General features: G+C 50.6%; 2 protein-coding genes and 1 long non-coding RNA gene across 7 annotated transcripts in view; 1 reads left to right on the plus strand and 2 right to left on the minus strand.

The window, feature by feature from the left end:
* Positions 1 to 19,431, minus strand: part of LOC310900198 (uncharacterized protein) — a 61,740-nt gene extending 42,309 nt beyond the window's left edge. Inside the window, exons 1-3 of one of the 3 annotated variants that reach the window (XM_083837798.1) lie at positions 17,536 to 19,431; positions 16,723 to 16,801; positions 12,466 to 14,724 (exon numbers count right to left, since the gene is read on the minus strand). In XM_083837798.1, coding sequence (XP_083693924.1) covers positions 14,662 to 14,724; positions 16,723 to 16,801; positions 17,536 to 17,963 — 570 coding nt within the window. In that variant the 5' untranslated portion in view covers positions 17,964 to 19,431 and the 3' untranslated portion in view covers positions 12,466 to 14,661. Of the gene's footprint in view, positions 1 to 12,465; positions 14,725 to 16,722; positions 16,802 to 17,396 lie in introns of those variants that run through there. The other 2 variants (XM_083837799.1, XM_083837797.1) reach the window with 2 other exon arrangements.
* Positions 954 to 10,267, plus strand: LOC310900200. Of its 3 annotated transcripts, none has more exons than XR_014584902.1 (5): positions 954 to 8,377; positions 8,723 to 8,990; positions 9,094 to 9,175; positions 9,726 to 9,848; positions 10,057 to 10,267. It is a non-coding gene; the product is annotated as an uncharacterized lncRNA (long non-coding RNA). The 3 variants fall into 3 exon arrangements; XR_014584903.1 differs by having other exon boundaries at positions 954 to 8,137; XR_014584901.1 differs by having other exon boundaries at positions 954 to 8,990.
* A 133-nt stretch (positions 19,432 to 19,564) lies between the features above and the next one.
* On the minus strand, positions 19,565 to 24,883 carry FOXA1 (forkhead box A1). The gene is made up of 2 exons (XM_083837780.1): positions 24,523 to 24,883; positions 19,565 to 22,152 (listed from the first exon to the last, which is right to left on the minus strand). Exons 1-2 carry the CDS (start codon positions 24,592 to 24,594, stop codon positions 20,890 to 20,892), a joined length of 1,335 nt encoding a protein of 444 aa, XP_083693906.1. The 5' UTR covers positions 24,595 to 24,883; the 3' UTR covers positions 19,565 to 20,889.
* Between the last annotated feature and the right edge of the window lie 6 nt (positions 24,884 to 24,889).

Genomic DNA, 24,889 nt, shown 5'->3' on the forward strand with positions numbered 1-24,889 from the left:
GGGTGCAGACCCAGACAACAGAGAAAACAGGTTGAACTGATAAAATAGAATAGCTGAAGGAAAAAGAAAAGCTATCTTTTGCCTGGAGTTGTTTTTCTTTTCTGTCTTTCCTTCCCTTGGCAGAAGGGGGTGGGAGGGGGTTGCAATGTTTAGTCTAATTTTTTTATTTTAAAAATAATTGCCACCTTTGATTTTCCTGTAGGTTTTGACCTGAAACTTGACTGAAACTTTGACTGAAACTTCAAAAAGTGAGAATGTATAAATTGAAACCACTACGTTTTGTTTAAATCCCACCAGATCAACAAATACTGGAACACACCACTACAATTGTGCACATGCTTTGGTGTGTTGCCCAGTCAACAGCCGACTGCGAAGGGTCACACCCCTTTCTGAGAAGCTGTCATCAGGAGGCGTTTGGCATGTTTCCTCCATGGTTACCTTGGGCCAAAGGTCCAAATACTGCCACATTCACAGGAGCTCCTAGGTATTTGAACAGCTTCTGAATGTGGTAGAAGCAGATCCATTATCATATGGTAAAGCAGCAACATACCTGGTAGAATTGGTCACACCTGATAAACCTTGCAGAATACATTACATGAATTTACAATGATTAACACTCATACATGAATGTGCGCACTGCATTTCACATAAAATTGACAAATGTAATGCTTTCCCATAGAATTCAAAGGGTGGAAACTATGGTATATTTTTGATAAAATAATTATTAGAAGGGAAGGGAAGGGAAAGGGAGGGGAGGGGAGGGGAGGGGAGGGGAGGGAAGGGAAGGGAAGGGAAGGGAAGGGAAGGGAAGGGAAGGGAAGGGAAGGGAAGGGAAGGGAAGGGAAGGGAAGGGAAGGGAAGGGAAGGGAAGGGAAGGGAAGGGAAGGGAAGGGAAGGGAAGGGAAGGGAAGGGAAGGGAAGGGAAGGGAAGGGAAGGGAAGGGAAGGGAAGGGAAGGGAAGGGAAGGGAAGGGAAGGGAAGGGAAGGGAAGGGAAGGGAAGGGAGCTCAAGATGCAAAAATGAAAAACTACTTTGACACTACTCTAATTCGTTGTTTGGAGCCTCAGGACCTTTGTTCATTTGTGTTTGGCTTTCACTATTGTGCCGCTATTTCATAAGTTCTTTGTGATCAAATAGGTAAACTGCTTACAAATATCAGTCTATGAGAAATGAGGATATTGATGTCTAACTGGAAATCTAAGCAAGATTTCAAATATCTCCACGTGAAAGTCAGTTTCAAAAAGTTAACTACTTTCTTCACCTGGATATTTAGATTATTCAGAGAACATACTTAACTCAGATGCAGCCTCTGTAGAAGTATACTAGACTAGAAATTGAATAACAAACAGTAGGAAGTCTCCATCAACACATGCTCATAGCACTCATATCGCTCCCATTTACTGCCCTAATATACTCTATAAAATTATCAGCTATGTTTCTTCCACTTTACGTAGAGAAAAAATATTTCTCACCCCTAGCACTCTACTAATGCAGGGAGAACATCAATATTACAAATTAAGGTTGCCAAACGTCAGTGGTACAGTTAAGCAAGAGAGGGAGATGCAAGAATAGATAAAGACTTGGAATGTGATCTGCTATGGCATTTGTTATATAAACTTGTTTTAAAATGGAGGTGCACAAATGAAACGCTTCAAGCTATGACCTCCAGTATGGCAAAACAAATCTACCACTTAACTGTATTCTTACTAGAGAGGACACTAGCCTCGCACACAGTCCAAAAATGTAGGGTTCCATATCCATGTCACAGGACGTGTGGGGCTCCAAAATACCACATCATGCATTTTGGACCTAGAGTTATGAATTCTCAATGTATGATCCAGTCAGCAAACTGAGAAAGATGTAAGTAAACCATAGCTTCAGCTTGGATTCTTCTTCCTGTCAGGCAAGGAAGACACAAATCAGGACACTGGGACTGCCCTATTGGTGCTAAAGCAGCAAAAAGGAAAAGTGAAAGATAGAAATTACAGTTTGAGCAGAACAGCAAAAAGGAAAAGTGAAAGATAGAAATTACAGTTTGAGCAGAACAGCAGAAAGGAATTTTGGGGAAAAAAAAATGCACAAGTGTGGAAGCTTAGTCTGCTTCAGATTAAAAAAATAATGATTGTCACTGAGTGACAGAAATACTTTGCTTTGCATAACCAAAGAAGTGGAAGTCAAAGCACAGCAGAGCTTTTAAAATCTCTGAATGTAGGTGTCTCGCTAAGGCTAAAGTTGATGTGAGAGCATAAGGCTAGAAAATGTGTTGAAATTTGGTTTTGTTCATTTTTTTTCCACTATATTCTTGTTTGATAGGGCAAGCTACTTTGGTTCTAAATTTTGAATAAGACAACATTCCTAATTAACGTTTAGCTGGTTTGGTCACTGTATAACCAATATGTACAATTGGCAGTGTCCCCTTTGCTTCCCACAGGTTGAGTAATAGAAATGGCATTGTCCTATCAACTAAGGCTGTTTTGGTATAAATATGGCATAAAAGTAATCATATCAAAATAGTAAATATTGAGACCTTTTAAGGTTTTCATCAAGAAATCTCAGCACCTGTTTAAAAATAATAATAATAGTACTTTCTCCCATAGCTTGGTAAAATAAAAGGCTAAATATATATTTGATTGCGTGTTGGATGTCTTCACACTGGACCTGATCGGAATTGACTAAACTAGACTGAAGGTTTTCTTAACATCTCTACTGGTGCAGGCATTGTGTGTCCAGATGTAAAATCTTACTGTGGCTCATGTGCATGTGAAATGCCACCTCTGGCCATGCACAGCTCTTCTTCACAACATTTCTAACAATTACACTCTGTCTTGCAAAGCCACAGCTTCTTCTGTCCAAAAGAGTAGTTCTCCATCCTGACCCGAAGGCATTGCATATGGGACTAGCTGCATACAGGTATGGTACTTTTGGATGAGAGTTTGCTCCCCTCCTGATAGCTTGAAGTGCAGGAGGAGAGCAAAGATGTGTAAACTCAGGCTGTTCTCTGTGTTAAGCAGAGACTTGACTAAGGATTGTGCTGCCAGTGTGCAGGGATATCTGTGGAGAGGGACAGGCAGGGCTCTCATCTGCAGAAATACAGCATCAAACATCTGAATACAGTAGTGGCTGCCATCACATGACTGGAGTAGAGGCCAGAAAGCTTCACAGTTTTGCTCTGCTTTGATCACGTAATGGAGAAACTCAGCTCAATTGCTTTTCAAGCAGCTAAATGCCCTGCTCCCTCCATATTTTGCTTGTCTGCTCATGATAACTTTATTTCCCAAGAGCTCTAACAGCCACTAGAGTAAGACTCTTATAAATCTGAACTGCCTGTGCCTAAAGAAAATATGCTTTCATCAGTGTATTTTTGTGAAATCCCACAGGACCGTTCTCAACATTCCTATACAGCTAAGCCACAACTGCCTGTTGTAGCTATCTTCCCTGATTTTCAGTAATAGCATTATTCTTGTAAATTTCCAGTCATTGAGATTTGATCTGCGAATGACTAATATTGCATGTCACAAAGAGTTTCATACAGAACCTCACCACCCTTGCACAGACTCATTTCCTGTGGAGCCAACCATTCGTTATCAGGTGAGCTGCTATCTGTTATCTCATTAAATGTCTGATTTCTTTTTTTTCACTGCTGTTGGCATTTTATCTTCTTAGGGCTCTTCTCAAACCACCTGCTGCAGGTGCCTAACTGGCTGTTGTGACTATTGCTCTCCACTAGTAGTAAAGTGAGCCAAGGTCTGGCAGGCTGAACCACATATTACCCTCTTGACCCAGGATGTGTAGGAGATATACCACCACCTGTCATAGGCATGTCCTGTTCCCGCCTTCCACCCCACCCCGCCCCCAGCCTGCCAAACCTGTAAATTATGTCTTTGGTTCCTATTTAGTTACTCTTCTACCTAAGTGATTCATATACAACATGTGTCTAGCTAGCTAACAGGTCGGTTTATAGTGATTATAATACGTGCATATGGTATAGTTCAGCACAAAGAAAAAGATTGCCTTGGCTTGAACAGCTATTGCTTTTTGTAAAGGTGGAAAACACTGATAGAGTGGCTCAACAGGTAAAAAACCCATGGAAAGCTCCGTCTCCTCCTCAATATACTGTTGCTTTTCCGTTGAACTCACCCTGGTAAAGCTGGATGCCAACCAGGCTGGCATTAATTCCATCACACCTTGGTCTGTTACAGAGTAGCTTCCCTTAAAGCTGGTCCCAGGTCTTCACATGGAACTGCACACATGAGGGGAATTACAGATCCCTGACTAGAGAGCGTGGAGAACCCACTGCTGTTATTGAACTTGTTTTCTAGACTGTCTTTCTCTTCTGTCATCTCCAGACCAGAAGATCTCATTACTCTTCTTTTTTCTGTGGAGTTAAAGAGTGATTTACTCTCCCAAATCCTTCCCCGTTTTGACAACTGGAGACCATTAATAGACTACCATTAGCCTTTTGTTGGATAAACTGAGCAAGGGGAGCTTCTGATATCACCTACCAGGTATTGCTCAGACAAGAAGGCATTCTGGAATCCTTACTGATTCTTGGGTGTGGGGATACTTGAATTGGACACTACTGCTTTCCTGGTCTCAGACATGCTCTGTATGAAGCTGATCTCTCCCTGTCCTTCTCCTGATCCCAAGGACCATGCTCATTTGCTAAGGCACAGCACCACCCAGGACCTCGTGCTTGGTGGGATACCCAGCATGTCCACCCAGTGATGCAGTCTCCCACCCTGTAAGCATGCTCTGCATCCTCGAGTCAGTTGCATGACCTTGTCTCCATGGTGTTAAAGGAACCTGCCTTCAATTCAGACAGCAGATTGTATCTGGAGTCAAAATAAATTACCTCAATAAAAGTGAGGTTGGAGGGAGATAAAGAGGGAAAAAAAAAGAGAAGAAAGGAGCGCAGGGACTGAAGGATGAGCAGGGTGTGGTGGCAGAATAAAGGAAGAGGGGAGAGGGATTACAAAGGAAAGGACAAGAACATGGGAAAGGAGAAAAAGAGGGGGTTGAAATACAGCAGGAATAAGTTGGCACCTAAGTGAGAAAAAAAAAATCAACTTCTGAGAGAGGATGGAAAGAGAGCACTACAATGAGAAGGAACAACCTGAGCAAGAATAAAAGTAGAGCTAGAGAGCCATTCAGAGACATGTATTTGTGGTCCATTCTTCCTTTAACATTTTCAGGATGTGGGAGAGACCAGACAGAAACTGATCCGACGTACAAAACAATAATGCAAGAGTAAGCTGAACAAAAGATGATAAAATAGATGTGGAAGTCTCATTTTAGTAAGCTATGCTTCATGAATGCTGATTCCTGTATCCTTTATTTTTATTGCTGGACCATGAATGGTCCCAGTAATGGAAAGAAATAGCTGCCTGTCATAGCCATCTGAAAGTCACAAAAGCTGAAGCAAGGAAGATGTCTAGTAAGGCTGCTATGGGGAAAAAAAAAAAAAAAAAAGTGATTGTGCAGTCAATCTTGTTGGTTTAGTTGTGTTCCATGGTGATTTTAATTACACTGTAACTTGAGCTAAGTCAAAGGATGGCAAGAATAGTGGCTGGGTAGAGGAGGTTAGTGGAATGCGAATGGAAAGAAGTGGTGTCGGGGGCAGGTCTGATGGGCAGGGGGCGAAGCTGCTGGTGGCACCAGCATGACAGGGAGCTGCTCCCAGAGGCAGGCAGGGCTGGCAGTGAGGGATGACAGCCACTCATTGTCATGGTGATACTGCACTGGCCATGAAAGGGAGGGAGAAACATGTCCCTGCTGATGGTTAGGAGAGACGAGGTCAAAAATAGGACTCAGGGGTGTCACGGGAACAGAACTGCAGAGCTGAATGCCAGCACGGAGAACTCACTGTCCCAGACAGACCCTTCACAAAATATGAGGCCATACCTTGAATTCACTCGAGTTTTGCCATAGCTGACAGCAGTACTCCATCACGACCAGAGGGGTATCCAGCTGCTGGGTCGTAACTGAGCTTTCAGGTCGATCAGTAGTGGATGGCACTAACATCAGTTATGCCACTGATGGACCCTAAATGAATACTGTTTGAATAAGCAATGATATCGGAGCTGTGTGCTCTGCAGCAATTGAAAGAAAAGTTATCTAGATGACTAGCAGGAAGAGGCAAGAATTTTTGACCAAAGTATTGTTAGGAACATTAACACGTTGATCAAAATACACCTGACACTGCTACCTTGGGGGCTGCAAAGCTATGTAAGATACATGAAGTATTCACTTCTTCAGTCTATGCTGCAGCCTTCTTGTGGTAACAAGAAGCTACTGAAGGTCAATATTAAGAACACTCACTTTAGTGATGTGAGCATAATATTTGATTTTGATCAGGAAAAAGAGAGAAAGCTCAGAAAAGAGTTTGTTTCTGCAGTATGTACTGCACATGTGGCCGATAAGTCTTATTACTGAGGGGAGGGATGGTAGCACATACTGGCATGTGACACATTTAAAGGTCTCGTATTTCTTAGCAGACAAAAGCAGTCCCAGGGCGGACAAATGGCTCTGAGCACGGTGGAGCTGGCTGCACCCCTCTGCTTGGAGCAGTGTGCGGGCAGGGGTCCCGGGGCTCCTCTGAAAGCCACGAACCCCCCCTGCAGCAAACTCTTACTGCATCAGGGGATCAAGACCACAGATTTCCCCTTTGATTTTTTCAAGAGCTCTTGTCATACCAAAGAAAAGCCAGCATTAAATGTGTGCCACCTTTGCCCCTGCTCTTTGGGGAGCTCTTATCACAAGAGAAACTGCATTTCTCTTTTCAGACTGTAGAAGGACACAGAATGCATCACGCTTCCTTACAGTGCCCTGGAACATCGACACTAAAGCAGAAAATTAGTGATGGACAGGTTACAAAACAAATTCCATGAAGTTTGCTTTGTGAAGAAGCTGATCCAAGTTTTTCTTTTTTTCTTCAACAAAAACAGGTCTGAGAGGGCCATGTGGAAGCCTTGTTGCTCTTTCCTTTCAAGACAGCACCTAAATTTGTAGATTTAATAGCAAATTCATATTCCATTTCCTTCTGTTATATGCATGCATAGATAAGATTTTAATTTGCCTTCAGATTTTCATGCCATAAAAAGAACATTGTCATTTTAGTAAAAATTACTTGAACTCCGTGTATTATTTTCATAATCCCTTCTCCCACTCCTGTATATCAGCATTTTTTCTGTATAGACCCTGTGGCTTGTATAAGTCCTGCTTTTCTATAGCCGGTTCTTGACAGCAGGATCAACCCTGCTCCTGCCAGGTGCTGAAACTACTGATCTTGCCTCGGCTGAATAAAAGTTGTGGGTGCGACACCACTGCTCTGAGCTCCGCTCTGTGGAATGCTACATTTGTATTAACATGTATCTTTCTTTGTGATTTTTTTTTTTTTTACTGAAAATGATGCCCTTTAAAATCTCTTCCTGGAGAGAGAGAGAGAGGTGGAGAGAGAGAGAGAAAAAAAAATTTACTCCCCTTGGAATTTAACCTTAATTTGAACCAAGATCGGTGAAAGAAAAGCACTTTCGTGCATTGTTCACCAGCTCCACCCAGCCAGCCCCTTATCTAACCTGCGTCTCTATTGCTTATAGCTTTGTAACTTTTGCAGTAGTAGGCTCCACATGCTCTTACATGCTTTAAAACCAGCTTGGAGACAAGGTGACACTACAATAGCAAGAAACACCTAACGATCCTATCTTGCTAGTCCTTAGACTGTGCAGTGCAGTAGCAGGGACTGGCTTAGAAAGGGCCTAGTGAGGAGCAGGGTGAGCAAGCAGCCCTCTTAGCCCTGGCTGCTGGCAAAGGGGACAGAGGCTTCAGAAGCCCTGAGCCAGCCTCTCCCTACACCCTGAAGCAGGTGTACTAATTTTAACCATTAGTAACTCTTCATTTTATCCCGATTCCTTGGATTTCTTTCTCCTTTAGAGAGAAGCAGCCAACCCTTGATTTGCATGACGTCAGCTCAGGGTCAAAATTCACCCTTAAACACACACATAAAACAGCAAGCTTCCTTGTTTGCTGTTCAGAGGCGGACTTCCACTGCATGTCTCCTGTTGTCTGGATGGGAGGAACAGCCAGTGTATTGCCTTCCCATTACTTTTTGCTTCCTAGAACAGGCAGACAGCTGCTCCAGGTGCGGTCCACCTTTATGCTGTCCCCTGGCTCCCATCAGCCATCTGCTCCCTGCAGTCCTCTCCCACTCCCAGCCTCCCTCAATTTCTCCTGACTGGTAACTACTTGGCCCACCTGCCTCTGTTCACCTTCTGCTTTATATCCCTCCCTTCCACATCCTGCTTCCTCCAGGCACTCGTTGCTCATTATTCCCATCCCCACGTCCCTCATGCTCCGCTCTTACCACTTCTCAAGGGTTTATGTGAGCCTTATGTTGCCCTTTTTGCTAAGCACTGTCTCCCTTCACCTGCAGGCAGACGTGGCACACACCTGGTGGAGGGCAGTGGGTGGTGTCACCCTGCCAGCAAAAAAAATAAAATAAAATGTCCATCATCTAGGGAGCAAACATCTTAAAACTGAAGGCGGGAATCAGACGTTCATGATTGCTGCTCGAAATAAAGACCAAATTTAGTGCAGCTCACAAGGAAAGAGAGGATGCTATTAAATGCACGAATAACTTGCCATGTATCCTCCCCTCTTTTAACAACCGCCGGCTGCTTTTCTTTCAAAGAAAAGTTTTGCGAAATGCTGTTTGTTTTTGTTTCAGATGGACTGCAATAAAACCCTTCAAGGAAATACTGCATATAGCATTGTTCCTACTCTCCTCGAGTGTTTGAAGGACCCCTTAGAAGGAGCGTGCACCGGGAGACAGGAGGGAGGAAGCAGGAAAAAAAATAAATAAGAAATATCAAGGAGACACGGTCAAGCATGAATCATTTCGGTCTTTCGGTTGAACCCGAGGCAAGATCAGATTTCACATCCACCCTCGGCGGGGCTGGCATTTTCACACACGCTGCAAACCCCTTGGCGTGGAGGTGCCTTCATCTCGCGGTTACTACGGGGGGGGGGGGGCACTGGCGTATATCGAAGCCAGCTTTAGACGCGTTGTTTTTTTAATTCTTGTTTGTTTGTTTTAAGAACGCCGCTGATGAGAAGAACGGTTACTCGTGCTAAAAGAAACGAGTGCCCAGATCCTACGGGCAGGCTGGGAGGTACCGAGGTACACCCCTGGGCAGCTGCAGCTCCCAAGTGCGGGGGTCTCCGGGGAAAAGCAGAGCCTCCGGAGCGGCTTGGCTGGCGGCGGGAGGAGGAGGAGGAGGAGGAGGAAATCCCTCCGGCCGCTACCCGGCGCTGACTCAGCAGCCGGGGCTGTCGGGGCGGGGGGGCTCAGCCCTGGCTTTAAGGAGCCAGAAGGGCGCAGGGGGTGGGCAGGACTACAGCACAGTGGCAGGTTGGCAAGTTGTGCCACATCCCCGGCACCCCCAGTGCCTCTGCCGCCAATGGCAGCCCCATCACGGGCTGGTGCGCGCCTGCAGGAAGGAGGAGGGAGGGAAGCGGGGACGGAGGGGGGAATCCCGGGGAGCCCCACAGACCGCGCCCCCCCCCCCTCCCCACAGCCCTGTTCCCGTACCTTCTTCCTCAAAAGCACCCCGCAAAGAGCTTTCCTTCCTGCCGCGAGGTGCCCTGATGTTTAGCAACCCAGAAAACATTTTGTAACTTAAACCGGTGTTATTGTATTATTTTGTATACTCTTTTTTTTTTCCACCTAGATCTCTGATTTTTCACGTCTCCTGCTGTGTTCGTGCTGGCTCAGGCGTGATGCATGTGCCAAACCGCAAAGCCTATGGAGCACAGGTCCTTGCAGATGAGGAGAGCTCGAGCCTGCGACTTCCGTAAATTAAAGAGCTCTGTGTCTTCGTGTGTCTGTGTACTGACTGTTTTCAGAGGGTTTTAGCTGTGGTTTGCCGCTCAGTATTGAAAGGCGTTATTGATACATACAGGAGAAAAAATGAGAACGAGATTTTTTTTTCCTTTTCATTCATTTTAAGTATAATGGTTTCTCTTTGGTTTTCCCTCTTCTATTCTGTCCCCTACTAACAGCGTGGGCACCGCCGTGGGAGGAGGACTGTTGCACTTCTCCACTGCATCGACACGTGCTCTGTGTTTGCTGCAGCCCGGAGTACCAGGCTGTTGAGAAGTATTCGATCCCAAATGTATACATTGATGGTTCTTAGACTGCCCTGGCTTAAAGAATCCACCTGGTTAAGTACAGTGACCTTGCTTCCTCCCAAATAAAGAATTTGAAAAGGAACGACTCATTTCCACGAATGTCTTTCCTGACTAATACACACTGAGGCTTTTATTCTATTCCTGTATTTCTAGAATGGCGGCAATATTTATAGTGGGAACGCAATTATGCCTTAGAAAGCATATTAATGCATATTAAAGTCTTGAGTGTTATCCGAGACATAAAGGTGTTGTCTAATCTGCCAGTAGGGCAGACTGAAAGTCCCGGTCTCCCAGGTGAAGAAGTATTTGCTAAAAAGTTCAGAACTACTGTGTGAAGAGCTGTCATTATCAGACAATATGTGAAAAACATCGTTTCCCTTGCTCATTTTTAGTGAAAGAAACGTATCTTCATAGCATCCAGATGAGACTGGAGACGTACACTTTTTCTGAGCTGTAACCGTCCAAACCAGCGTTAAAAAAATGCTGCCCGGCTCTCGCCGTCCCATCCTGCCAAGTGCTGTGCACCTCCTAGAGGCACTTGGAATTGCTCTTATTTAATTAGGTCTTATTTACTTATTACATTCCGGTAACACATGGGTTGCAACACGCTCTGCAGCGGGGGGAAGCCGCGGTCGGTGCCTGGGAGCTGCCCACCGGCTCCCCGGCCCTGCGGCCGGGGCAGCAGCGGAGCCAGAGCGCGGAGCCGCCCCTCGGCATCCCGAAGCACCTCTTCGCTTTGCCTGGGGGTGTCCGGATCTCAGCTGGCTTCGTGCGCAAAGCAGGAGCAGATAAAGGACGCTTTCGGGGGGGGAGGAGGAGCAGTCGGACACCGCTCCCACGCAGCAGCCGGCTCTTTCTCGGCTGTCTCTGCCACCCATCTGGGTTCCCAAACGGCTTGCACTCGCACAGGCATACAAAACGGGTTTCCCTGCATCAACCTGCATGTCCCTGACTTTCTGTGCTTGGGCGTTTGCTCTCTTCTTCAGCCTGGGAGAGCACGGTCCCAGCCAGTCCCACCTTCGCTATTGCCAAAGGGCGCCAATAGGGATGAGGCAGAAAGGGTTTCCCCTTTTCGCCGGGGCGACCCCCACTGCGACCCCTTCCCAGGGCGGCCGTGGGGACCCTCGGGACCCCCCCCCAGGGCCCTGGACTTGAGGCCAAATTTGACAGGCGCCCGCCGCCATGGTTTCAGGGCAGGCTGAAGCCCGCGAAGCCCGCGGGTCGGAGTTTGGGGTCCGCACCTCGCTGGGCTTGTTTCCAAAGGGGAAAGGTTTCCCGCGGCTTCCCCTCCGCCGAAATTCCCGCAGAAGCTCAGAAATAAGGGGGGGGGGTGTCCCCTCGCAGCCCCCTTTGCCGCCCCGCGGATTGGTGATGCATCGTGATGCTCTGCCAGCACCACATGGAAGGGGGCTCCGTCCTAAACCTGGCTGCTTTTTCCATTTTCTATGCCTGATAGATTGCGAGGGGAAAAAAAAGAAAAAAAAAAAAAAGCGAACAATCCAAATGAAAGTGATATTTATGATATTTTAAATCCAATCGCCTCTGCATCTGTTTCACGGAAAATACAGCCGTGATAGGTAAAAAATAAATCTACAGACCTTACTTCAACCTATGTGTTAAATACATTTTTAAAAATACATTTAAAAAAAAAAAGAGGGAATTGTGTTTAATTTGGCGAATCTCTTCTGTTTATTTTTGTTTAGCACTGCATAGTATTACATGCAACTTTTGGCCCTGGGAGGGATGAAGGGCGGGAAGCCCTGAACTGATTTAAAACGGAAGAAATGCAGGCTACCTAATGTCTGACTGGTCCAGCGAGCTGGAGATGGTGCCCTGTCCTGCTTTTTACTAGAAAGAAGTCTGGCGCGAAAGCAGGATCTTTGTTGCCTAGGAATTAAGTTGTTGCTGCTGCTTATTCCTTACCTGAACTCCTAATCCCCTGTTTGTGCTACAGCACAAAACAAATTATTTCTCGTAGACTAAAGAGCTCCCTTGTAACAATTAAAGTCTATTGTGTAAAAGCATAAATGGCGCATTGATCGTTAAGGTAAAATGACTTGTAAAAGGTAATTCTTGAAGTATGTGGTCATTTAATCTATACTTTGGAGGAGTCATTATGCACAGGGAGGTAAACTACAAACAGTAAAATGCTTAGTTAGCCAGTTAACGTGTATGCTTTGTCTAAAGAGACCTCAGCAGAAAGTGAGGTTTGCTCCTAGTTCTGCAGAAAACAAGGCATTTTGCTGCTGTTTTCCCTGGGAATATCCACATTATTCTCGATTTTTCTTTTTTAAAAATTTCTTAAACTAATAAACACACATGCCCCTCAAATAAAAATAAAACCCCAAAGCACTTCACGTAGTGGGAAATATCCTGATATCCTTGAACCTCGGACTCTGCTGTGGCCACTGCAATCTCGGCCCACACTCATTAGGAAAAAAAAAAAAAAGAAAGAAAGAAAGAAAAAATCTACCCCCTGCCCAGGGAGTGTTTAAAAGGAGGAGTGTGGATCCACATAAACCAGTTCTGTCAAGGTCATCTTTGTCTTGTGAAAGGAAAGGCGACAGGGTCAGCATTATTGCACATGAGGAAATCCCCACGGGGATGGAAGAGATGATATCTCTCTCTCCTTCTTTCTCCCCCTTTGGCCAAGTGTCCCTCACTCGGGCAAGACTCCCACCGAAGCCGATGGGCATTGGCTTCGTCCCCTTTGGGGGACGCGCAGCAGTCACCGGGAAGTTTGAAAAGGCGGATGGGTTCCTCGGTGGGAAGGCTGCGTGTCGCCGGCGTGCAGAGAGATGCGAGAGGCGGAGGTCGCACCTCGAGCCCATCTCACCGCCCGCACCCGCGTGTGACACGCACAAGGCCCCGCAGCCTCCCGCCCCACGTGCAATGCCTTTAAGCGCTCCTCGGGGTGTTTTGCTTGGCTTTGAAAATTAGCCTGTTTGGTTAACATCCGATAGAAAACATTTACGCTGGAAGCCAAACAGGCAAATATTTTAATCTCTCATATTAACACAGCGGTTTTCCAATCGGGTGGGTTTTCTATCCCGATTATTTATTTATTTACGTGCGCCTTCTTCATTCATTCGCTCCGTTCATTCATTCACTCGCTCGCTCCTTCATTCATTCATTCATTCACTCGGCCATCCCTTGCCCTCCCCCGACGAGACCGGGGCCGGCGGTAGCCCGGGATGAGCCCCGGGGGCGCCGACCCCCGCCGGCTTTGCTGGCCCGCCCGTCGCCCTAAGCCGTGCCGGGGCGTGTTTGGGGCTGGAGCCCCCTCCCCGAGCCCTGCTCAGAAAGTCCCTCCGGTGCCTGCGAGCAGGCGGGGACCGCAGCAGGTGCCTCGGCTGCAGCCGGCCGAGGGCCGGCGGCCCCAGGCGGGGACCCCCCCCGCAGCCCTCCCGCAGCCCCGCCGGCACAGGGACGGGCTCGGGGCCGAGGCAGGGCAGGTAGAGCCGGGAAGGGGGCGGCCAGAGGGGCTCGGCCGGCCCGGCGAGGGAAATGTCAGGAACCTCTAACCCGGCCGGTGTCCACTCGGCCAGCCGAGGGAGGAATGCGCAGTCGGACCACCAACGTGCCTTGATCCGTACAATGCACCACTTAATACATTTCTGTAATTTAAACTGCTGGGGACCCCCTCCTTCCAAGCCGATTTTCGATATAGGTGTTTTCTCATCCCCCCCCCTTTCCCTTTGAAATGCCCCCACCCCCCTCACCCTCCCGCTCCCTTTCTTCTGAGCCCCGCTCTCTAATTCTAGATGAGTATTACTTTGCTCTTTTCGTTGGCCAAGCACAATTGTGTTATTGGAGATAATGAATTCAATCCCCATCAAAGAGTATTAGGAGCGCCTTGGCCCTGTAGTGCCTTTTTTCAAACCGGGAATGAAAGGCAGAGAGAAAATTCTCTGGGTAGCCTCCGCGATGGCAGCTTTTGAAGTGAAGGGAGGCGGGCATTGTTGTTCACATTTTTGTCCATACGGCTGAAGAAAGACCGGCGGCTTTTGATGAGAAGATGAGAACCGCCTCGTAAGTTGAGCAACAAGTTAGATGGCGAAGCCTTACCGCTGCCTACTGCCTGTGGATAACATATGTCCCGCATTAATAGGGGCTCAAGGGAACAATTGCCTGGGGGGCGGGGTGGGGGGAGCTGTGCTCCGGCTAGCGGCTCTTTCCTCCCCCTTCCTCCGGACCCCGATGCCCCCATGGGGGTGTTTTCAAGGGAGACTCGAGGAGGTGCTGCACGGCTCCCGGCCGGGAGGGGACCCGGGGGGTCTGGGACGGGCTGGGGGCTTCCCTCCGCTGCCTGCCCCCGGCCCTACTGCCGGGGCTCCCGGGGGCTGGGGCGCGATGCTAGGGCTGCTGCACGTGTGTCTGGAGGCGAGGGCATCCCCTCTTCCCAAGCAGGAGTCTTTCTCTTATTTTATTTATTTGTTTCTGCTAAACGTGGAGCCGAGACTCGGTTTTGTTGCTTTATTTCTTCTCCCTTGCCGTTTCGGACAACTTCATGACATACCTGAAGTTTGTAAAGTCTTCCTTAGATAAAGCAGCCAGGCAAGGAAAAAAGGCAGAGGGAAAACGTCTGTTGGTCACATCAGATAACCCCAGAACTGGAAAACTTGTTGCATACATTTGAATAAGTTCAGACATGCTCTTATTCCAATCTCCTGCCCCGCGGTTCAAAGATTCCCCGCCCCGGGGGCTTTATTATGCTAAAGAGGTCATTACTGAGAGTCACTATGGAGAGATCCCGGTTTTCAGAATGAGGCCCACCTCCTGGTCACCAACATGTTTACATTTTCCGCCAGTCATAACCGGAGGAAATGTGTGTTAGCAACCTGCCGGGCAGGCTCGGGGAAAAAAAAAAAAAAAAAAAAAGAATAAAGGGGAAAATATATTTCAGCTGCTGCGCAGTAGATCGCAAATGTAGATGATTCACCGGGGAGCACTTAGAAGCAGAGGGCACAAAGGCGGTGTTTGCCGTGGGGATGGCTGTTGCCAGCGGACCAGCCCCGGCTCCGTGCGGCGGATCCCAGCCCCGGCTGGGGGTGCGGGGAGAGCCCCGTGCGGAGCGTGGGGTCCCCCCGCAGCCCCCCGAGCCTCGACGGCACCCGGCACCCCGAGTGCCCCCGCCCTGGTTGATCAGGATGATCTTCCCCACGGACGACCCTGGCACACTTTCGCTGCCGAGAGGTGGCCGCAAGCTGAAATGCAGCCTCCTGAAGCGTGCCCGGCCGGGGATGCCAACCCCCTAGAAGCCCCCGTTCTCCACCCCACCCCCCTCCGGCACCGGGTGAAGGCGAAGGACGAGGGTCGCAGCCCCACGATGGGCTGGACCACAGGTGGGCATGTGCCGCCGGCTGTCCCCACCCGACGGGGCTCCGCAGCCGGGCAGGAGGGGCCCATGAGGGGCAGGAGGGGCCGGGGGGGTGGCAGGGGCTCCCCGTGCTCCGCACCCGGCCCCCAGAGCCCACCGGGCCCGGGCCCGCTGCCGCCCGCCCCGGTGCCGCCCCCGCGACGCCCTGGAGCTGCCCCGGCCGCGGGGGCGTCCAAGGAGCGCCCTGGGCAGAAATAATAGTAATAATAATAATAATAGTAATAATAATAATAATAATAATAGTAATAATAATAATAATAGTAATAATAGTAATAATAATAATTTCCCCATTCTCCCGGTAGCTCCCTCTCGGAATAACGAGCAGGTGTAGGAGCCTTTGATAGGAAAATTAGATTGCCAATAATAAATCGGGAGTGACAAAATAACGACGGAAACCGGCGAGGAGCCTAAAACAACCCGGCTGGGCAAAACCCATCCGAGCAGTGCTCCCACAGCAGAGGCGCCATTCCGGGAAATGATCGTTTCAATGAATTCAGCTAAATGTAGGAGTTTTGGGGTGGGGGGAAGAGAGGAGACTGCATTTTTTTTCCCCTCATAGAGACAAATGGATCCCGTCATGAGGCCACATATGTTTTAAATCCTAATGAGTGGAGACAAAGGTGAGCGCTGGCAGTTTGATCTGTCCAAAGTTCAAAGATCTGAAATCTCAATGAGTTTCTGTTTGAGGTGAAGGGGAGAAACACAAACACCATGGCAAGGCTTGGGCCAGAAAGTTGCGCGGTTCGGGAGTGAAATGCGAGGTTATTTACACTAATCTATCCTTAACTGCTACTTTGTCACAATGGGCAGAATAATTAGTAGAAAATAACCAGAGAGAACAAAGGCAGGTTTTCTTCTTATCGCCTCCCATTTTCCACTCTTCCCTATTTTTTTTTTCTCCCGCTGAAAAGACCTGCAAATCGCAGAAAATGCACATTCTATTATTATTTTGTAGCTATTACTCTGCATTTGCTGGTAGCCAAAAAACCCAGATTTGCATTAAGAGAAAAAATGACCCTTTTTACAATGCAGCCCCTGACATTTAAATAATCAAACTAATTTCATTTTTTATTTTAGCTATTACCCATTATCCTGTATTTCCTAACCCACTATTGCAGCGTGGGAGTGTTGCGAGGACTTACGTCTACATTCCTTACCTCAGTCACTCTCTGTGCACTATTGTGATGTGATTTTCGCCTGGTCATTGTGTGTCGTGTATATTTCCACTTGTCTCCCCTGGAAACAAATACATATTAATTATATATATGTTAATATATACAATATATGCATCTATACACCTCCCGAGAGAACTTTTCATCCCATGTTTATGCGAGGATAATTTGCTTCTTCACGAATTAAAATGATCGCCCTGAATGCACACGAGAAGTGTATATTTATTAAGTGTCTCTTTTAAAACATTTTTTTTAGAGTGATTAAACACGTCCAGGCACACACATCCGCCTAGATCCCGTTTTATCACAGCGGAGAAGAAATAATACAAGGTGCGTTATTATCTCACTCAAGCGTTTTATCTACAATATCGCTGTAAAATTAAAAGAAAGCCAATCGCTCTAGTTGGAGTTACAGCAAGGGAATTCCTTTATTTCTGGTTTGTGCTGACGGACCAGTACCATTCAAGTATTCAGTATCTGCTCCACAACTCGAAACAACATCTGAAGCTACGCCAAAGACTGGAGTGTTTTCCTGCGCCGTTCTTTTACGACCTCCTTTTTATTGACTTAGTTTCTGCGGAAAAAACTGCCCGGGAAATATTTTTCCTCCTCTTCCCGTCCCGCAAATTTTAAATCAATTCCTTCCAATAACCACGCACCCTGCCATCGTTTGCCGATGTAGCTGCCGGGGCTGTCCATCCAGACCCCTAAAATGAGCCGGGAGGCACTCGTGGTTTTCTCCCCCCCTTCCCGATTTTGGGTGCCGGGGGCTGTTTTTATCCCATCGACTCTCCCCACCTGCGGAGAGCAGGGGCCGTGCGGAGGTGCCCGGAGCCGGGGCCCCCTCCCGCCGCCCGCCTCCCCCGGCGCTGCCGGCCCCTGCCCAACCCGGGGGCTCCATCGGCGCCCAGATCCTCCGGAGTCTTCACGGAGAGATCCCCCTCCGCCCCGACCGGCTCCCCGCTTGGCTTTAATGACGCTAAATGAGCCGTTTTCGCTCCCTCGCACGTGGCCGGTTGGAGATAATTGCCGGGCAGGAAAAGGCGAAGTTCCCCTATAAATTGCGGCGGCGGCCGAAGGCTGCAGCCCGCCGGCTCCCTGCTTTGCCGGTGGCCTGGGGCTGAGCTCTGGCAAGGCAAAAAACCCCGCAGCCCCCGGCTGCTCCCCCCCGGGCGGAGCCACCCGTCCGGCTGGAAGGAGACGCTCGTAAGCTCCCCTCTGAACATTATGGGGCGGGGGGGATTCTCTTTCTTTCCTATGGAGCCCACTTGCAGCCTGGTTTTGCACCGGAGTCTTCGTGAGCACGGGATTAAGGCCGGGCAGCTTGGAGCGGGGCGGAAAGCAGGGGACGTTTCTTTCCCCCCGTTGACTTCTAACTCTTACTCTACACCCTGCTTTTTGCCGCGATCCGCACCCCTGCTATGTCAGGGGGTCACTGCCTGCCTCGGCCACCGTGCGCCCGCACCAAGGAAAAAAAAGAATATGGCCTGGGTGGCGGCGGGGCACACGCTGTATCCGTGACAGGCTCCGCTCCTTATCTCTGAGAGGTTTGGAGCCGCGTTGGTCCGCTTAAACCCTTTTACTGCCCACGCCCCGAATATTTCCATTACACACGGTCTGTGCTCCTCAGCTGATATGTGAGCCCTGCTGCCTTATCGCTGGCGGTCGATTGATATTTTCTGTGTACAAGCCCAAGGCATTAAATCAATGTCTCCGCTCTGAAGTGGCATATTCTCTATAGGCTGGTCTGTGGGAGACAAGCGAAGTCCTGCTGAAAACGGGCTTCATCCTGCCTTGATTTCGCACGAAGCTCCTTTTGGCAGAAAAAGTGGGACTTTAAATAGCATCCACCTGCCTGGACTTGGTGCTGAGCTACCTGGAGCTGTCCCTGGCTTCGGGGAATTTGGTGCTGTTGGGTGGCTCACAAAAGGCAGCGGGCGAAGGGGCTGAGCCCGGAAGTTCTGGCAAAAGCTCCTGTTCCCCCCCACACTGTCGGACCCACCCGCAACGGGGTCCTCGATCCATGTCTCCTCCGATCGAGTGCCCCCACGCCACAAAATGCCGGAGCCGGCTCTCAGGCAGCGCCGTGTCCTCGTTCCTGCCACCCACACCGAAGGTGAGCCCCCACGGCAGAGGGGCTCCAAAATATTTTTTCACTTTTTTTTTTTTTTTTTTTTTGTCCTCTGGGTAGCAACGTTGGAAGAATTTTTGGTTAGTTTGCAAGATTTCTAGGAGGTTGGCTTGGTTTTTCTTTTTCTTTTTTCTCCCACCCTTAAATTTAGTTTGTCGCCGCTGTCCCTAACCCGTCAGGGGGGCAATTATGTGCTAATTACGAGAATTACACGGTCCTTTTATCCGGCCGTCTTGCACGAAGGGGGCTGAGCGCGGTGAAATCTGTTCCCGTTTAAACTCCTCCGGACGATGCCTCTTGCAGGGGAGCAGCGCTTGCCAGCCGCCCTTAGCGGTGTCAGGGCTCGGAGGTAGGACCCTCGGCCTTCCCTTCCCGGGGAAGGGGCGTCTCACCCCGGCCTCCTCGGGAAGAGAAAGAAACTAAAAGAAAAAAGGCAGCGCTGCCCGCACGCACATCGCCCCGCGATAAAAAAAAAAAAAAAAAAAAAAAAACCGCGCACGACGGCGCAACCTGCGCGCCCCGCGCAGCGCTGGCCCCGTCCTCCCGCAGCCGCCCTGCCGGGCTCTCCGCGCCAGCTCCGCTGTGCAAACCGCTCCTCTTCGCAGCCCCCCTTCAGGGCTCCCTTTGCTTTTATCGCATCTGGCTCCGCCGTCCGGCCCCCGCCCCAGAAATTTGGAAAGAAATTAGCAGAAGTCGTTCCTTGTTAACGTTTGATTTATTTAAAGTCCTTAACTGCAAATGATCAAAAACATACTTCACGAGTTAAATTCTCAGTTATCGTTTTAAATCAAAATATTTTTTTCAATTACAATCACATTTATAAAATTAACAAAATTTCTTAAATTCACTTGTAATTCTTTTTACTGTCATTTAAAGCAATTTCCAGCTGTAAAGAAAGAAAAAAATATAAACCATGCAATAAATTAAGAACATTGAGACAGCGAACAGGAATAATAATAAAACCCGTCTGGCTATGCTAACACCGTGTAAAACTGTGGAAAGTGCATTAACACTGGATGAAACAAGCTAACGATGGCGATAATTAAACGGCCACAAAAAAAAATGGGTGTGGAATTTATTAAACAAGTCGGAAAAGGAAGGACAGAACGAGCTCTCCTCTTTTCCTCTTTTGCTTTCGTTTAAAAGTCAGCGTTTCCTGGGGGAGGGGGGGAAATAACCTTGTTTTACGTACATAGCCCTAGCTGGTACACAATGAAGAGACACTGAAATTAAATAAGCATGTCATCCACATGTTGACGAGAGTTCCTGATGAATGAGAATCTTCAGTAACAGATGGGAAGAAAAAAAATATCCAACTGGCTGTGACCTCTTGTAACTTTATATTACATCCCAAGACAGGTAACACTTGGAAAAAAAAAATAAGGGTCGTATCCTGCACTCCAAAGCTCCAGTTGGTCCCCTCGGGAGTGCAGGATCCGGCCCGCAGCATCTGGGTGTATGCGGGTTGTACTAGCCGAAGGTTTATTTTGCAAGTATCAAAAGGATGATCCGAGAAAGTAAATAGTCCTCTTGTTGCTTAGAGATTCTCTTAGTGTTTTGCTACTTCACAGCAGTATTGTCCTTCAAAGCCTTTTTAATTAAAAAAAGCCTTAAACATCTACTCTCTTCTTCATCTCCGTATTGTTAAAGTATTGCCACATACCTGTAAACTTACATGAGATTACAGAGCACAGAAGGGGGCGATGAGGGGGCGGAAAGCACAAACAAGTAGTTTACAAGCTCAACATTTTTTTTTCTTCTTTTTAATAACACCCTGCAAAGGCTACGGGGATCTCGGGGGACCGAGGCCGGGGGGCGGGGGGGCGAGGGGAGGTATGTACAATAGGAAGGCGGCCGGCTTTGCAGGAGGTCGTGTTGGATAATAACAGCACACGACGCGTCGGGAGACAACCAGAAAGTAACAGTCCTGTGCACGCAGCGTGCGGGAACACCTCGGGGGGTCGCAGCTCGAGGGAACGTGGGGGGGAAACCCGGAGGGGAGCGGGGCGCGGGGTGCGGAGCTACGAGGTGTTTAGCACGGGTCTGGAATACACACCTTGGTAGTAGGAGGGCTCCAGGGCCGAGGGCTCGATGCTGCTCCGGCCCGCCATGGAGGCGCTGCCCAGGGGCAGCCCGCCGGGGATGCCGGCCCCGTAGGAGGAATATTGCAGCGCCTGCTCGTAGGCTTTGAAGTCCAGCTTGTGCTGCTGCTCCGAGGAGGACATGAGGTTGTTGATGGAAAAGGGGTGGTTGAAGGAGTAGTGGGGATCCCCTTTGAGGTGGAGCTGGGGTTCGTGGGCTAAGGAGTGAGGGGGGTGCGGGACGGAGGCCAAGGCGGGGACGGAGCTGATGGTGGAGGAGGCGGCCGAGGCCGAGGTCTTTAGCTCCGTGCTCGATCCGCTGTGGTCCATGGACGGGGGGCTGGTGGACGGGTTGGAGCTGGAGAGGGAGGTGGCGGTGTCCAGCTGCGCCGCTTTGCTGTGGCCTCTGTGCAGGGGGGAGTTGGAGCTGGAGCTGGAGGCCCCGGCCTGATCTTTCCTGCCCTCCTGGGGGGCTTTGCTGTTCGCCGGTTTCTCGCACTTGAAGCGCTTTTGCCGGCGGAGGTAGCAGCCGTTCTCAAACATGTTGCCGGAGTCGGGGTGCAGGGTCCAGTAGGAGCCCTTGCCGGGCTTGTCGGGGGAGCGGGCCACCTTGACGAAGCAGTCGTTGAAGGAGAGCGAGTGGCGGATGCTGTTCTGCCAGCGCTGCTGGTTCTGCCGGTAGTAGGGGAAGAGGTCCATGATCCACTGGTAGATCTCGCTCAGCGTCAGCATCTTGCTGGGCGCCTGCTGGATGGCCATGGTGATGAGGGAGATGTAGGAGTAGGGCGGCTTGGCGTGGGGGTAGCTCCGCTTGAACGTCTTGGCGTCCCGCGTCCTGCCCAGGTTGGACTGCGTGTAGGCCATTGGACTCATGCAGGGGTTCATGCTGCCGTAGGGGCTCAGGCCGTTCATGGGGGCAGGTTGGGCCGACATGGCGTTGATGCCGCCGGGGCTCAGCGCCGTGCCCATGGCGGCCACGCCGGCCGGCATGCCGTTCACCGGCCCCGCCGAGCCCGCCGGCATCCCGGCCACGGCGCCGGGGCTCAGCCCGGCCCCCAGCCCCGTGTTGGCGTAGGACATGTTGAAGGAGCCGGAGGTCATGTTGCCGCTGGTCGTCATGGTGTTCATGGTCATGTAGGTGTTCATGGTGTTCATGGAGCCCAGCCCCGAGTTCATGTTGCTCACGGGCACCGAGGAATAGGCCTAGGGCAGCCAGACAGAGAGAGGGGGTTAGGAGGGAGAGGGGGGGCAGCCCCCGCAGCCCCCGGTCCGCCGGGGCCGGATCCCGCCCGCCCGCCCCCGCCGCCACCCGGCACCGCGGGAGCGCTGCCCCGGCTCCCCGCGAAAGGCCGCTGGCGGTATGAAAAGGCCAATTCATATTTAGGCGTGCCTATAAATAAATACGCACGGGCACACGCCGCCGTTTTCCCGGCCCGCCGAGCCTCGGCCGGGTAGTGCCGACCGCGGCCCGCCCGGGGCAGCTCCGTGCCCCGCACGCTGCGGCTCTGCCTGCCCCGAGAGGAGCTCGCCTCCCCTTCTTCCCCGAGGTCCTGTTAATTTTGGGGTCCGTCGGGTTAGCAGAGCGTTTAAAGCCATACGATTACTGAAGCTGACGGGGGTACGGCGGCCGTGCCAAGGAGAGATCCATCTGCCTGCCCTTTCTCAGAATAACCTCGCGCATCTCTCCCCCCGCACTGATTTAAATCGCTACACTAGGTGTGACAGCATCTTGTCACAAATTAAATAAAAATAAAAATATTTAAAAAAAATCGGCAGCTCACTTCTGCACATTTCACCTACGGAAAGGTAAAGCGTGCTTCCTCTTTGAACGCATTTGCTAAAAAGTCAGTCTAGAAAGTTTAAAAAAAAACAAAACCTCAAAAACACAACGCAACTTCCCCATAGTATAAAAAGTCTGAGCTTTCCCTGCCTGTGATTTTCTACAATCGCCCAACGTGCAAAAATTGTAGAGCCCTACCACTGAACACAACTCTTCCAAAATGCAGAACCTTCGAGCCTGGAAATGTGCTTTCCAGTACGGCAGCTGATGAACAGGAGGGAGAAAGACGTTGCAAGATGTATTCCCAGTTTCCCTCGAACAAAGGCAATACGGTTAAGGGAAGGATGTTCAGCGGCGGTTAAATGCCACTGTAAAATTCGCTGTTATTCACTACAAATTCCACGAGCTTTATAAATGTGGTTTTAATTTAGAGGATCACGGTAATTATTGGTGAGGATACAGCGCGGATGGGTTTCCCACCTTGCATCCGTGTAGTGATTCAAATTAAATAGCACGGGAGGAGAAAAGATCGAGGCCAAAAAATAGCAAAAGGGAAGGTCGCTTAACTTTATGTTCGTGGATAATGAGCATGGCGAGGATAAATGACTGTGGAAACGACACATAATTAGGATGACCCTTATTTGCCCTTAGCCGGCTTCCCTCTATTAAACAAGGTGCCAGCAGGGTGACACGTATCTGCGTGTGCCCGCGTGGCCCTATGGGTACTGGGTGCGAGCCTCGGGGTGCAGGGACGAGGCGTGGGGACTGTGCAGCCGTGTGTCCGGGTATGCTGATGCAATGCCTGTGCGCGCACACCTAGGTGCCTGGTTTGCTACCACACTTCCTTAAAACGGCTCCTGCCCGGCCAGCGATCCGGGGGGGTTTCTGGCGGTGCTGCCGAGCGCTGGCTTCTCCCGAGGACCCGGGCAGAGCCGCACCGGCACGGTGTAAAACCAGGGCCCCCGCAAGGCTGGGCTGTACCCGGGGGCGCTTCCGTGGCCCACTCCCCGGCCGCGTTTGGGCCGCTGCTCCCCTTCTCTTGCACCGCGCTGGAAAACAGCCGGGGGCCGGGGCCGCCTCCCGGGACGCCGCGGGCCAGCTGGGGGTGGCCGGGCCAGGCCGGGACGGCCGGGCCGGGGCCGGTGCTGGGGGCCGGGGCCCGGGGCCCCCTCCCGGTGCTGGGAGCCGGGGCCCTCTCTCCGCAGCGCCGCCAGCCGGCCCGCGGCAGCAGCGCACACCGCAGGCGAGCCGTCTTGCAAAGTACGAACAAACGGCTATTTAATTATTTATTTCTTCCTTCTTTTCCTTGTTTTTTCCTTTATTTTTTTTCTCCCGGCTTTACCAGGTGAGGACCCCAGCGGGGGGCTCCGGGCCCCGCGGGGGGAAGGCGCTGCCCGCGCCCCGGGGCGCGCCCCGCTCCCCGCCGCTGCCATATGCCGGGGGCCGGCAGCGCGGCGAGTCCCTGCCCCGAGCCCGGAGTTTTCGGGGCGCTTTTGTGCCCGCCCGGAGCAGAGATCGAGCCTTTCGGGGGAGCTCAAGGGCTGCCTCCGGCCCCCCCGGAGAGCTCGCAGCCTCCCCGGTTCTCCCTCAAGCGCCTCCAGGCCGGGTGGATTTCCTCAGGGAAGCCTGGCCAGTTTCAGCGCTGGAGGGGGGAGGCACGTTTGCGCTGGCAGGAGCTGGAGTGCAAAGCTGGAGTGCGGCCGCTGCCCCCCTCCAGACCCCCGGCCCTCCCTCCGACCCCCCTCTCCCTCGCAGAGGGGCAGCAGCGGAGCCAGAGCCTAGGATTTACTCACCTCCTGAGTGTCGGCGTAGTAGCTGTTCCAGTCGCTGGTTTCATGCCCTTCCATTTTCACAGTCCCTAACATTATGGAGCCAACCTGCCCGGTGTAACCATCCAGCCCTCTTGCAAGCGAGCGACGGGCAGCAGGAAAAGAGCCCGAAAGCCCGACCTAGCAGGAAGCCAGCTCCCAGGAGAGGCGGGGGGTGCTCAAATCTCCTCTATAACAAGCCAAAAAGGAGGCAGGGAGCGGTGTGGGGCGAGACAGTTGAGAAAGTGAGGAAGTGCCGGCTGGGATGTGAGTGGAGTTGAGCTGATGTGGATCTTACGTCGCAGAAGTACCCACCTCCTCCTCCTCCTCTCCCCATTTGTCCGCCGCACAA

Source organism: Anser anser (assembly GCF_964211835.1).
Source record: "Anser anser genome assembly, chromosome: 5".
Taxonomy (NCBI): domain Eukaryota; kingdom Metazoa; phylum Chordata; class Aves; order Anseriformes; family Anatidae; genus Anser; species Anser anser.

Excerpts from the sequence above, each read along its gene's own strand:
- FOXA1 (XM_083837780.1), bottom strand. The coding sequence starts at position 24,594 with ATGTTAGGGACTGTGAAAATGGAAGGGCATGAAACCAGCGACTGGAAC. Across the intron at positions 22,153-24,522 it reads ACTACGCCGACACTCAGGAG|GCCTATTCCTCGGTGCCCGT; the intron begins GTGAGTAAATCC and ends TGGCTGCCCTAG.